This window comes from Abramis brama, assembly GCF_963993115.1.
Source record: "Abramis brama genome assembly, chromosome: 4".
In the NCBI taxonomy this organism is placed as follows: Eukaryota; Metazoa; Chordata; class Actinopteri; order Cypriniformes; family Leuciscidae; genus Abramis; species Abramis brama.
Window position 1 is genome coordinate 48,499,964 of NC_139966.1, and position 15,206 is coordinate 48,515,169.

At 39.7% G+C, this 15,206-nt stretch overlaps 1 protein-coding gene across 1 annotated transcript; it reads left to right on the plus strand.

Moving 5' to 3' along the window:
* The first annotated feature begins 3,050 nt into the window (after window positions 1-3,050).
* On the plus strand, window positions 3,051-14,289 carry LOC311080716 (uncharacterized protein). Its single transcript, XM_084110824.1, has 9 exons — window positions 3,051-3,131; window positions 3,597-3,791; window positions 6,679-6,737; window positions 7,173-7,322; window positions 9,370-9,541; window positions 9,637-10,224; window positions 11,077-11,144; window positions 12,271-12,314; window positions 14,074-14,289. Exons 3-9 carry the CDS (start codon window positions 6,687-6,689, stop codon window positions 14,144-14,146), a joined length of 1,146 nt encoding a protein of 381 aa, XP_083966950.1. The 5' UTR covers window positions 3,051-3,131; window positions 3,597-3,791; window positions 6,679-6,686; the 3' UTR covers window positions 14,147-14,289.
* Window positions 14,290-15,206: the final 917 nt, after the last annotated feature.

A 15,206-nucleotide genomic window follows, 5' to 3' on the forward strand; every position in this document is an offset into this window, starting at 1 on the left:
TCCAGTTTAGAGGCCACAGCTTGAATGACTACCTACTGCCTGGACCAGCGTTAGGCCCATCCTTATTGGGCGTACTGTTACGCTTTCGTGAGCACAAAGTGGCAATAAGTGGTGACATCAAAGGGATGTTTCACCAGGTCCGCCTTCTTCCTGAAGACAAACATCTCCTCCGCTTTGTGTGGCGGGACCTCGACAGAACCAAACCTCCTGATGTTTACGAGTGGCAGGTGTTACCCTTTGGCACCACCTGTAGCCCGTGCTGTGCCATTTATGCCCTTCAACGGCACATCATGGACCACAGCAAGCCCAATGATGATGTCAGAGCCACGGTAGAGAAAAACTTCTATGTGGACAACTGCTTGCAGAGCCTACCGTCACCTGAGGAAGCAAAACAACTGGTGGATAAACTCCGCCAACTTCTGTCCAGTGGTGGTTTCGATATTCGTCAGTGGGCAAGTAATGTCCCAAGCGTGGTTGAGCACCTGCCAGCAGACGCACGATCCAACAGCACAGAATTGTGGTTGTCACAGGACCGGAGTGACATACAGGAATCCACACTGGGTTTAAAGTGGTACTGCCAATTAGACACCCTTGGGTATAAAACCCGACCAGTGAAGCCTGGACCACGTACCCTTCGTCATATCTACAAAGTACTCGCCACTCAGTACGACCCCCTTGGTTTCATCATCCCATTTACCACACAAGCTAAAGTTTTGGTACAAAAGTTGTGGGATAAGCAGAGAGAATGGGATGACCCCAATCTACCGGATGACCTCTTGAAATCCTGGAATGAATGGGAAGAACAACTCCCTACCTTAGCCAGCATTTCACTGCCTCGTTGTTTTGTATCTTCGGACACTGACCAGTTCCAGGTTACCAGACAGATACACATCTTCTGTGATGCCTCTGAGCAGGCTTATGGGTCCGTCTCATATCTGCGAACAGAAAATGATACAGGTCAAGTCCAGCTTGCCTTCATCATGGCCAGATCTAAAGTTGCTCCTAAGCGGAGACAAACCATACCTCGATTGGAGTTATGCGCAGCCCTGAATGGTGCTCAGCTAGCCAAACTGCTTGAGACTGAACTTACTGTGGGAATCAGCAGAGTGTTTATGTGGACAGATTCCACAACGGTACTTTCCTGGATCAAATCAGAATCTTACAGATTTAAAGTATTCGTCGGAACAAGGATAGCGGAGATCCAAGACCTTACTGCAGGATGTACGTGGCGGTACGTGGACTCTGATAGGAATCCAGCAGATGACCTGACCCGAGGTAAAACCCTCAAAGACCTGTCAGTGACCAACAGATGGAGTCAAGGACCAGCATTCCTCCTTGAACCTGAGTCAGCATGGCCACTAACTCCTAGTATCCAACCTCCGGAGGATAAAGTAGAGCACCGTAAGGGAATTTTTTGTGGCATTTCAACAGAAATTATTCTCCCGAGCATTCCTGATCCTGCCACCTACAGTTCCTGGAAGGAGCTAGTAGAGGCAACAATCCAGAACCTTAAAGCAACCGAACAGCCAACAGCGGCAGATTATCAAGCTGCAGAATTACTCATCCTCCAGAAATCCCAGAGTGACAGTTTTCCTGATGAGTACAGATCACTTAAAGCTAGGAAGCATGTACAGTCAACCAGTCGGCTACTTACCCTTGCACCAGAATTCGACGAGTCCAGCCAGCTCATCAGAGTTGGTGGTCGCCTGCGAAGGGCTGAAGGACTGGAATCATCAGTAATCCACCCTGTAGTTCTACATCCTCATCATTTCAGCACTAAATTACTAATTCAGGATTACGACAGCAAACTCTGCCACCCAGGACCCGAGAGAGTTTTTGCAGAAATGAGGAGAAACTTTTGGGTATTGAGAGGACGTGAAGCCATACGCAAGCAGCAGCATCTATGCAAGGAGTGTCAAAAGTGGAAGAGCAAGCCAGTTGTTCCCAAAATGGCAGATCTACCGCCGGTCCGCTTGAGACTACATAAACCACCTTTCTACAGTACTGGCATGGATTGTTTCGGCCCATTTCAAATTAAAATCGGCCGACGCTGTGAGAAGAGGTGGGGAGTAATCTTTAAATGCCTAACTACAAGAAGTATACATCTGGATCTTCTCACTTCTATAGATACAGACTCATTCTTGATGGCCTTAAGGAGGTTTGTAGCCCGGCGGGGCACACCATTTGAGTTAATCTCAGACCAGGGTACCAATTTCCGTGGAGGAGAAAGAGAGCTGCAAGAAGCCTTTTCTTCTCTCAGCCCTCACCTACAACAACAGCTGGCCAAAAGGAAAATATCCTTCCGCTTCAACCCACCAAATGCTCCACACTTTGGCGGGGCCTGGGAAAGAGAGATTCGGTCAGTGAAAAATGCCCTACGCACTACCATTGGCTCCCAGGTTGTGACCGAAGAGGTTCTCCTGACAGTCCTCATTGAAGTTGAAGGCATTCTAAACAGCAAGCCACTAGGATACACCTCAAGTAATATAGCTGACATTGATCCTGTTACGCCTAACTACCTGCTCATGGGGCGGCCAGATAGTTCCTTGCCACCAGTGGTCTATCCAGACACTGAACTCATGGGGCGGCGGAGGTGGAGGCAAAGTCAGGTACTGGCTGATCAGTTTTGGTCAAGCTTCGTCCGCTACTACCTACCTACACTACAGTCTCGTAACAAGTGGCATTCTGAGGTCAGGAACATCTCCAATGGAGATGTAGTTATGGTTGTAGACCCACAGGTCCCACGTGCATTGTGGTTAGTGGGCAAAGTTATGAAAACCTTTCCTGGTTCAGATGGCTGTATCAGAGCAGCTGAGATCCAAATTAATGATAAGATCTATACCCGACCTGTTGCTCGTTTGATTCCCCTTCCTTCTTTCTCAGACGAGGATTTACCTGTCAAAACCTTAACCCCCACAAACTGATTAAGCCTGTAAATGAACAAATATGCTCAGCATATTTGGGGGCGGCAGTGTTAAGAAGACAGCCAATAAGCGTGCTCTTCACTGCGTGACGTCAGATAGTTTATGCCTGCTGAAGATAGATGAGAGTTAAGTTTTCTGAGGCTGAGGAAACAGTAGCGATCGTTAATCATAAAGTGGACATTCCCTTTCGTGAGTCATTGAAAATATGTAAGTTCAATTTGCTGTATTTACTAGGTGACTCTATATTTATGTTAGACAAGTAATTTATGACTTATTGGTCTGTTATCGCTTGCTTGTTATCTCGCGCGAGCAGAGTATACAGTAGCAATTCCCGTGTACAAGTTCATTTTCTGTATTGCTGCCTTACTAAGTTTAATTCATCATTCAGTGATATTAAGTGATGTTTGTAGGTTGTAAACTTATAGTATTTGATATTGTATATTAGTGGATTGTTAATTACTTGTCGATCGTCACATTTACCGTGCTGAGTGAAATTAGAATGACCTTTAGCCTACTTTCCTTCCGTGCGCTTCATGCGCCATCTAGTGACACTGCATAGTACTACAGTAATGTTTTTTCAGTACATATACTTCGAGAAAATGATTGTTTCTAGCCAATTGTGGAAAGTTATTGTTATTACTGTCTTCTCATTGTTATCTTTGTTATTCACAGACCACATCTATATAAATGTCCACCATATGAGACTTTGATCAATAAATGCCCTGTGGTCTGACTGTGCTGTCATTTCTGAATAATTGTATTCAATTCTGGGAACTGAATCCTGCCTCAGGTGTCCTGACCGACGCACCAATGCGAACACGCACCCACCTGAACTAGTGCACATATAGAACGAAATCCTTTTCACAGGTACTGTATATATATATATATATTGCCACTGTTGCCTTTGGCTTGCTCAGTTGGGGATATTTTGGGGATATTTAATTTTATTTTATCAATCAATAAATTCCACTTGAAACAAACCTTGTTGTATTATTTTAATTTAATACTGTGAAGCTGCTTTGATACAAAATGTATTGTGAAAAGCGCTATACAAATATACTTGACTTGATATTAATGACAGAGAAAACAAGCTGTTCACAGTCCAAGTTACGAGGATTTCAAAAACAACATGGACTTTGGAATCCAAAACACTCAAGGTTTTGGAATGGAATAGAAGCTTGCCTTCAAAGCATTTGTTTCTTTTGTTTAGTATCGCAATATCGCAAGTGTTACAGTGTGTAGCGCGAGTGTTACAGTGTGTAGCGCGAGTGTTTCAGTGTGTAGCGCGAGTGTTTCAGTGTGTAGCGCGAGTGTTTCAGTGTGTATCGTAAGTTTTCAATGTGTATTGCAAGTGTTTCAATGGGTTTCGTCTCAAACGGCCTCTCATAATTATGAAATCCATACCAATACATATTATGTTAGTCATGAATGCATACACTTGTGTATAACTTGCATATACATATAAACTTGACGCACGCATACACCTATAAACACTCGCACATAAACTTCCATGCATATACACCTATAAACACTCGCATATGCATATACACCTATTAACACTCGCATATACATATAAACTTCCATGCATATACACCTATTAACACTCGCATATACATATAAACTTCCATGCATATACACCTATAAACACTCGCACATACATATAAACTTCCATGCATATACACCTATAAACACTCGCATATACATATAAACTTCCATGCATATACACCTATAAACACTCGCACATACATATAAACTTCCATGCATACACACCTATAAACACTCGCATATACATATAAACTCGATGCGCGCATACCAACACAGTCTCACTCCCTACACGTCAAATGTCTGACGCATGGTCCAGGAACCCTGGCGTCATTTTTTAACGCACTGGGTATACCCTTGGCGTCATTTTTCAACGAGCAGGGTAGTCCTATAGATTGAACCGGGGACGTTCAACGTTGAAATTTGACGTCTTGGGTAAGCACACCACAACATGTTGTCTGCCATTACAACAAGACTATACTACAAAAATAAAAATGAATAGGCTACAAAAAAACGATCTATGCCAGGGCGAGTCAAATGGCGGCCCCCAGATAATTTGTATCTGCCTCTCCAACTGGTTTTTGATGTTTTAAAACCCTCGCAATCTGATGTCAAAGGTTTAGCGCGTTCATCAGCGGTGAGTTTAACAACGCACATGGTGTGCAACCGCATTCAGCGGTGAGTTTAACAACACTCAATTTAATGATCGATCTAAATTATGCCAGGACGAGTCAAATGGCGGACCCCCGATCATTTTTATCTGGCTCTCCAACTGGTTTTGATGTTTAAAAACCCTCGCAATCTGATGTCAAAGGTTTAGCGCGTTCATCAGCGGTGAGTTTAACAACGCACATGGTGTGCAACCGCATTCAGCGGTGAGTTTACTCCTTTAACTAAAGCATGCTGGATAACAGATTTTTATCGGATTTTTTAATTTATTTTAATAAATATAATATGCTACGATTGTGTTCAATTAATCAGTTTATTTATATATTTTTTTGTTTATTATTAAGTCCTTTAAAACAATTACGCTGACGTCACCGGGTTATCCCAAAGTTCATTGCGATTTTCCTCTCGGTAAGTACGGTACATTAATATACATGGATCTATTATTCTTACATTTACACATCTAAAACTGTTGAATCAGGACAATAAGTTGTGTTTAGAAACTTTAGTTTTGTAAGGTGGCCATTTCTTAGGACGATTATGATAGAATAAGACATTATAAACATACAGTTTTCTGCACCAAATGTGCAGGCTAGCAAAATTAACGTTAGCTAATTAAATTCAAGTTAATTTTTGTCGCATACAATCATGCAACTTAAGGTACGATCATAGGGGAATATAAGATTTTCAATATTAAATTAGCCCACAAAAATTATCCAACATTGTAAATGTTCAGAATGAAGAACGGTTGGCAGATTGGTCTGTTTTACAGTCTGACGTTAATGATAAATTACGCAAAATTATATAATAAAACACCGAAATAAATCATCCATTTTTAACAATACTACAAATTCATAACTACTACATTGTGGCTCATCACAACTTTTCAACATGAAATAAAACAATATGCAAGTAATGTAATAATGCTGTCATAAACTGACTGATTCACACACACACATATGCTAGCCTATATATATATATATATATATATATATATATATATATATATATATATATATATTAGGGCTGGGGGAATTATCGCGTTAATCTTTGTGATTAATTTGAGATGTTTAATGCGTTAAAAAAAAAACGCATTTAACGCAGCACTTTTTTTTTTTTTTTAACACACACACACACACACACACAGAGACACACGGAACGGAGAGTGCGGCGGCGCACACGGAGCGGAAAAGTCCCGCTAATCGATTCCCAGCCCTAATATATATATATATATATATATATATATATATATATATATATATATATATATAGCTTCCAAAATTAAAATGGGTGAATTAGAAAATTTGTGTTTGTTGACGCTGTCTAAAGTGCACTGTAGAAAATGCATGGGATAGAGACTGATATAAGTGCATGGTTGTTGTTGCAGTGACGCTAAATTAGCTAAAAGTTAACCTGCTTTAATTGTTTTCATTGTTTTGGTAGAAAGCAGTTATGCCAATAAGTTGTGTACTGTTTGTTGACAATGTCTAAAAAAGTATGTTATTATAGAAGAAAAAAATGTGTGTGTGTGTGTGTGTGTGTGTAGATTTCAAAATGCCTCGAAAGAAGTTCAAGCCTTGCCCCTCCTGCCAAGCACCTAATCAGGTGAGGGAAAGTGGAATAGAGCATTATGTGCAATATTCAAATATGTGTTTTTAATGTCCTACATTTAGTAGGTCAATTGGATACTAAAGTATGCTCCTACTAAATGACCCTGTATGATATCTGTACTGTGTTACAAAACAGTAATAATGTAAGGCGTCTGGGTTAATAACAATATGTATTACTTATTTTGCACCAAACGCCATAGGCAACATTTATTAGAGTAGCCTGGGTGTCTCCTACATCTGCCACTTTTACTGTATGATTATAATAATAATAATAATCCTGTGTAAATTTAGAGACCTATTCTGAATTGCATTGTGCTTTGTGTGTTCCTATCTTTCCTGTATACAGCCAAATTAAACTGTATCTTGATTGTACTTCTTCTCTGTGACTGTGGATCTGATGTCTCACTTTGGTATACTTTTACCAACACAGGTGAGCCGCAAAACCTGCAGCTCTTGTTTCACAGCCATCTCCCAAAAAGCCAAAGTGACGGCCAAAAAATTGTCCCTGGACAAGAATTGGGGGGAAAGGGTCCGAAAAAATAAAAATGCGTCAAGAGTGGTGGACTCTGCCAATATTGCAGTAAGTATAAATGCTCATATGTCATTAAGCAATATGATTTGTTTCACTTTTTATTAATATTGTGTGATAGGGCAAGGGCGTCATTTTACAAAAATAAGTTTAATCTGTCAGTGAATGAATTTGAGGTAGTCATAGATGGCATTGGTGTAATATTATTTTAATTTATTTGTCATTTGCTTGACATGCATGGAATAGACTTTCTTTTTGACCAGGTGCTCATGTACATTTGTTTACATATACAACCGGCTACATTGTAAACATAACCTTGCTTTAGTACCACACAGACAATGCATGTTACTGAAGTTTCTGTCTCTGCTAAAGGCAGATCACAGAATTCAGACCCAGAGTCACTATTAAAGACAGTCTTGCATGATTATGTAGGCTAAGTACTGTAGATAACATGCTCCCTTACACTACCACTACAAGCATGTGAATATTGCATTTCACGCTTATAGTGCTTTGCGCTGCTGTAATTTTAGAGAAAGTGCATGATGACGTGACAAAATAACTGAGGACATGCATGAAACCCATTCTGTGTGCAAAATATGTGTTGGTAAAAGCAAGGCCATATTCCAGATGTCCTTTTTCAAAGCCACAACTTAAAAAGCATTTGAATTACTACAGGGGAGATAGTAGGCTAATGTCACATTAAAAGAGAAAGGATTCAGCCATACCTACTGGAGTAGGACCAAGTCCAGATTCTGTAGAGCAGCTGGCTATTTTATGATTTTTAACTTTATGTTCATTGGTGGCCTTCCCAAATGAATGTTTCTGTTTGTCCCATAACCTACATTTTCCGTGGGGAGAGACAGGTAGACTATCTAAGGGGGGAGGAGAGTGTTTGGATCAGGTTGATATTTGGCCATAAAGAGGGAGTCCAGTCAAAATGTATTTTTCATATATGTATTATCATATTTTGTTTTGTGTGTGTCAAAAGCAGGGGTTCTCAAACGGTTAGAGCCAAGGACCATTTGTGTGGGAGAACAATTTCCAAGGACCCCCTCATAATTAAAACAATTAAGCATATGCTTGCTACCATTTGTATACTTTGATGCCATTTCTATTTTCTTGAAATTGTGTCCAGGTTCACTATTCCGTGTTTTCTAGCTGGTGTGTAACTGGGTCTTTAGTCAACTTTGGAATTTGAATCCCTTAATGATGTGGACTGACTCAAACATTCATCCATGTTCATCAGCTATCTTAATAGCAAATAAGCCAAGCTAAGCAGCAGGAAGAATGGTTCATCATGACCTGAGTGAAGTGATTTACAACAGATTAACTTGATTAGTCATAATCACAAAAAAAGTTAAATGTTAATGTTTTAATTTATTAGTGCATTTACAATCAAGATTGTATGTAGATTCTAGATCATTACATTGTCATTGATAGGCATTTCTTAATGATGAAGCACAACTTTCTCATTCAAAGCAAATCCACTTTGAGAACCACTGGGATAGATCACATATGTAATGTTTTTGTTTCTAAGGGGAAAAGCTGTTAAGTTTGATTATGGTAATACGCTGATTTCACGCAGCCGTTATTTTGAAATCGAAAGCGAGGCTCCGGTGGGAAGAAAACCGGAAGTGTCGCCTTTAATCACAGGAGAGTCGTGAATGCAATGGCGTATTGTTGTGTTTAATGATGTTGTGTCAATTCTAAAACTGTACATACATTTCTTTTATACTTTATACTATATACAGTGAAATTCATTTATAAATAAAATATTTTTTTTATATAATTCAGAAAGTAAAAAAAGAAGCAGGAATGAACTATACACATATCCTATATTGGATATTAACATCCAATAGTGTAAATCGCGGCAGCAGCTTCAGGTTGGTAATCCAAAGGCATTGTTGTTTATCTTTACTTCCGGGGTTTTTCCCACCGGAGCCTCACTTTCGATTTCAAAATGGCGGCTGCGTGAAATCAGCGTATTGTGTATATTAGAAACAGTAGCACTAATGTATTTAATGCCTTTTTTTCAATAGGGTGGAAAATAATGCAGTGGACTGGGAATAACTAATGTTTGCTGTCTGCATTTTTACAGGTGAAAAAACTAAGTGCAGTGGGCTATGTCCCAATTCTATTTTTTGCCAAAAAGGATAAGGCCTCTGGAAAGTGGGCGGCCGATGTGGTGACCGATCTGCCACCCACTGAAGAAAACCTAAAAATTGTGGCCTCCATGAGAAAGGCCTACAATTTTATATTGATCAAAGAAGGTAGGATTTGTGTAATTTAAGTCATGGCAGTTTTAAACTGTTTTTTTTCATGATGGGGAAATATTGAAAATTAACATACACATACAATATTGTAGGGAACTCCACAACAACATTGCCAGAGCCTCAGCCCCAGCATCAGGCCCAGCCAGAACCCCAGCATCAGGCCCAGCCAGAACCCCAGCATCAGGCCCAGCCAGAACCCCAGCATCAGGACCAGCCAGAGCCCCAGCATCAGGCCCAGCCAGAACCCCAGCATCAGGCCCAGCTCGAGCCCCAGCATCAGGCCCAGCCAGAACCCCAGCATCAGGCCCAGCCAGAGCCCCAGCATCAGGCCCAGCCAGAACCCCAGCATCAGGACCAGCCAGAGCCCCAGCATCAGGCCCAGCCAGAACCCCAGCATCAGGCCCAGCCAGAGCCCCAGCATCAGGCCCAGCCAGAACCCCAGCATCAGGACCAGCCAGAACCCCAGCATCAGGCCCAGCCAGAGCCCCAGCATCAGGCCCAGCCAGAGCCCCAGCATCAGGCCCAGCCAGAGCCCCAGCATCAGGCCCAGCTCCAGCATCAGGCCCAGCCCAAAACCCAGCATCAGGCCCAGGAAAAGGAGACATTTTATCTTTTAGATTTATACCCTGTCTCTCTCCCTGTGAAGGAACAACGCCCCCCACCAAAAAAAAGAAGAAAGTGTAAGTGAACTTTGGTCTTAGCACACTATGTATGAATTTCCCCTTTTTGTAATCATGATTCATGAAATACAGAAATCTTCAGGTGAATTTAAGTCCAATCGATTAGTTAATAGTGAGTAATTTTTAGTGGCCAGCCTGATACACAAAGGAATTTGTCCTTGCATACATACCTTTCAGTACTGAACACACACTCTAGGAGTAGAGTAATGAGCAATACACACATAAGTAGAGATGAATACAAATACACACACACATATCACACACATCAGTGGGCAGCCCAGATAGCTTATTCCCCACGTACCACTGTTCACAAGTCTGCTTCAGTAACCTTTCGACTAGGCAGTAGGATAATTAGGTTACATTTCGGCTATGAAGTCACTGAATTTGATGGCTAAAGGGCCGTTCATTCCAGGAACAATAACTATATACGTATAACCATAACGATAAAAGCCTCCAGACTGACCAAGGATATGCAAAGTCTCACCTTGTGTTAATAAATATGGCTAAAATTTGATGGGTTCTTATTGGCTGTTAGCTTTTTATCGTTCTCAAAATCGCTTTAAAAGTGATTCCCAACAATATTGTTCTCCATGTCATTATCGTTATAGTTTATCATATTAACGAGAACTATATATTTCTTAAAGTTATCGTTCTTGGTGTGAATGGCCTTTAATATATGTATTCTTTAGTTATTTAGCTGTTTTTTCTGACGTTTTCAAAGTTCAAGGACAATGGTTACTGTTGTTCCCCAGGTTTTGTGAAACTTATTTAAGAATTTGTTTGTTTCATTTTAATTTTTTTTTGTCATTTATGGTTAATTATTATTATTATTATTATTATTTGTCATTTAAGGTTGCCGGAAATGTAGTAGACAACAAGTTTTCCGATATGAATCCATAACAGGAAGAAGGATACATAAGGTAAGTTTAGAAATATATTTTTCACTAGGCTGTCTGATCATCTCTCCATTGTATGTGGCTTATCTGGCATTTCACATATCACAAAATACTGACCATTGAAGCAAGTGGTAATTTGAGCCCATTTAAGGGTATTTTAGAGTAACTGCTGTGCTTTTTACATTATCTTCATATTTTAAACAGACTTAGACAAGTCTTGAGTTGGAAAAACATATTTTTAATGAGTCCGTTTTTATAGTAGACATCGTCATTGCAATTGACCGTTCACAAAGACCCGCCTCCCTTAGTTATTGTTGCTATGCCCGACAAGCTATGTTCCTACTCAGTGAAAAATACATTGTGGAGCAGAGAGGAGACTGACAACACGCTGACAGACAGGACAGACCAGCTTACTTTTCAGTTACTTTTGATATTAAACAAAGTCTCGCCTTTCAAATTTGGTCAAATGTAAACAGTAAATAACGTTTTGTGGTTCTTTAATGTGTCTGTCAGATTGCTGTAGAGCATCAGTTAAAGCTTCTTGTGAACCGATCATCTCTTCCTTCTAGTTCAGTTATAGCATCAATTAAACATGAATGAACAAAAGAAGGAATGTTGTTTTAACCGCAGAAAAGCATCAGTACACTCCGTTTCTCAAGTTCAAATCCTGGCATGTTAATCTACTATCTCTCCTGACGGTGCTGTCAGGCAAAATGGTGGATGGCGAAATATGATTGGTCAGATCGCCTGTCAATCAAGCGCTGTTTGGGTCAATTGGACATTAACAACAAGGCAAAGCTAATGTAACAAAACAGAGCCACACCGGACAATATTTTTATGACATAATTATTAGCCGTCTAAAGCTCCAATATTATTAATACTGAATTAAATCTTTTTCTTTTTTTTTTATAATTAGCATATGAATTCAGAATACTTTCAAACATACAGTATATACATTCAACACAATGTGATGATCCTGAGAAATGATAGGCTATTGCGAATCCCATGAGGTAAATAAATTCATATTCCTTATCCTTCTATTTTATGCAGGGTTGGAATTTAATGACGGCCCTACTGAAGGCAAAGTGGCCTTGTCACAAAAGTTATGACATTATAAACCTGATTATTATATGTATGTGTCTTTCTGTAGGGAAAAGAAGAAGTTAAGGTCAAATGGTTACCTTGCTCTGCATGGTAAGTACTGCTTTATATTGGTTAAAATTGCCTTTATACATCTCCTTTCTGTTTCCACTTTTAACCTTCTCATAGGTGGTGGATAAAGGTTGGAATGTATATTGTAGCACACAAAAGTTTGAATGTACAGGCGGTCTCAAAGTTTTGCAACCAACAAGCAGCGTTGAGAGAATTGTCATGTCCACTAGGTTTTAAAGGGTTAGTTCACCCAAAAATCAAAATGATCTCAGTTTTTACTCACCCGCGTGTTGTTCTTACCCCGTAAGACTTCCATTTATCATCGCATCACAAAATATTATATTTATGATGGAATCTGAGCGCTGGATAAGTTCCCCATTGACTTCCAAGGGGCTTAACTTTGCTCGATCAGAAAACGTATTAAGACATCGTTTAAAATAGTCCAAATGACTCCAGTCGCTCAACCATCCATTTATCAAGCGACGAGAATACTTTTCCTCGCCAAAAACAAACAAAAATTACGAATTTATTCCAATATCCATTTACTCGTGTTCTGCTTCAAAGCTGTTTACGTAGTCTAACTGCGCAGAGATTTGACGTTCTACGTCACCACGCAGGCTCACTATTGGCCAACGCAGGAACCCAGTAGAACCCAGAAGCTTGTGCAGATAGACAACGTAAACAGCTTAGTTGAATCGAGCAAGTTTAAGCCCCTTGGAAGTCAATGGAAGACTTATCCAGCGCTCAGATTCCATCATAAATATAATATTTTGTGATGCGATGATAAATGGAGGTCTTACAGGGTTAGAACAACACGCGGGTAAGTAAATACTGAGATCATTTTGATTTTTGGGTGAACTAACCCTTTAAGTCCAGAGTCAATGCAGCCTTCTACCAGGAGATTTTAGAGGATGGTTGAATCTGCTGACAAGCTTTATGTACATGTTGATTACCTTTTCCACCAGGACTCTGCTCTTGCTACAGTGCCAAAACTGCTTGTTACTGGTTTGCTTAGCATGGTATTGCTGTGCTTAACTCATCTCACCTTAACACCATAGAGAGAACAATGATAGATACCAAACCCAACATTACAGACAATCTCAAAGTCACTATCAAAGCAACCTGGCCTTCCATAACACCTCAGCAATGCCATACACTGATGGCCTCCATGCCACACCACACTGATGCAGTAATTTGTGCAAAAGCAGCCAGACCAAGTATAGAGTCAGATTCGTTCGTTTATTTTCAAAAGGTCAACATATCTGTATTCCTCTTTATTCTTATATTTTGAGATGATGATTTTTGGTTTTCATGAGCTGTAAGCTTTAATCATATAAAAAATGGCTTGAAATATTGCACAATACTGTCATTTTGGAGACCCACCTGTATTTTAATTAGACTATTGGTTACACTGTTGGTATAGGATGGATTAAATACAGTGTCAAATATTGTCTACAGGATTTAGCCACTTGCTCTTTTCAGTACCATACCTGATGCCATGAATAATTGCCCCTGTGTGATTCTATGTAGGAAGTAGACATTCACCAATTTATTGGCAGAACATCAGTATCGACCAAGATCATCCATGTTGACTGTTATCGGCTATTGGCTTGTTTACTTTCAATGACTTTATCGATGAGAGTGGCTGATGTTTATGTTACATTGCATCAAGCACTATATATATGTATATGTTTGTATAAAAACAATGAAATACAAGAGCGTACAATATTTATGCTGTGAAACTATTATGTTAAAATGGCTCCTCTGTTTTTCACTGATTTTGTGTTACTGATACTTACAGTGGAAAAATCTGGGAGGAGACATGGGAGCCGGCCTTCAAGTTTTCACCATGTCCCAAGACTGCCGATGTGTGACTTCACTCAGACAGTAATTGTCGAGTTCGCCTTTACGGGCCATCCTGGTTTTGGATGTTACGATTTATGTATACAAAGTTAATAAATTAAGTGTTTTCTTTATCAAATGATTTTTGTTCAAATAAAAAGCAAAGTATACCTATATTTATGTTTATGTCTTTCCATTCATTTTGTGGGTTAGCCAATCACCTGAAATCTTCTTCAACGTGTCAAATGATATATTGCAATATGATGCACTCAAGGAAGGTGGGATATGTTTTCACTCATATTAATTGACACCCATTAAGAGACAGTTGATTCCACCAGCTAAACCATACATTTTTTAATAAAGGGTAGCTGAGGTAGGCAGGGGTGGAAAAACGAACAGGCTTACGAGGACAGAGGTCAAGAGGTTCCAGAAGCTTCTAAAAATGTGAAAGCATGGATTCTAATTCAGGAGGGTTTCTGAAGGCTTTTTTAAAAGGCAAGTCACATGAAACATGCTGCTGCACTGTTGTCTACCATTGACTTTAATGCACTGAATGTGTGTGTGTAAGTCTTCACTGTCCCCCGGATGAGAAAAAGCAGAAGACAATTATATGTGTTTTGTGTGTGTGTGTATGTATATATATATATATATATATACTTTTACTTTTAATGTTATTATTCCAGTCTATAGGGACCAGGGAAGTTGGGTTTCTTTGTTGTTTATTTATGTTTAAAACTATAATGCTATCTTTTCAACATTTATTTAAATGTTATCATGGTATTAATTTATTTATTTTAATATTGTTTCGGTTTTATTATCGGTGAAATATTACAGTATGCTGTAATACAGAACATTACGATATGATACGAGCTAGACGCATTCAAAGGCCATATCCCACAATGCAATGCGGGAATTCATTCACAAAATCGGACAGCGATCAGCTGATATAATCATTGTTTTTGTCACCAACAACAACGTTGCTCAGCTTTGCTGCTCCAGTAAGTTATGCACCGTTTTTTTTTTTTGTTTGTTTGTTTTTAATCAGCTGAAGACTCCGGAAGTGACGTTGTATGTACCGTTCGGCGGATAAGA

Excerpts from the sequence above, each read along its gene's own strand:
- LOC311080716 (XM_084110824.1), top strand. The coding sequence starts at position 6,687 with ATGCCTCGAAAGAAGTTCAAGCCTTGCCCCTCCTGCCAAGCACCTAAT. Across the intron at positions 9,542-9,636 it reads TTTTATATTGATCAAAGAAG|GGAACTCCACAACAACATTG; the intron begins GTAGGATTTGTG and ends ACAATATTGTAG. Across the intron at positions 10,225-11,076 it reads ACCAAAAAAAAGAAGAAAGT|GTTGCCGGAAATGTAGTAGA; the intron begins GTAAGTGAACTT and ends TTGTCATTTAAG.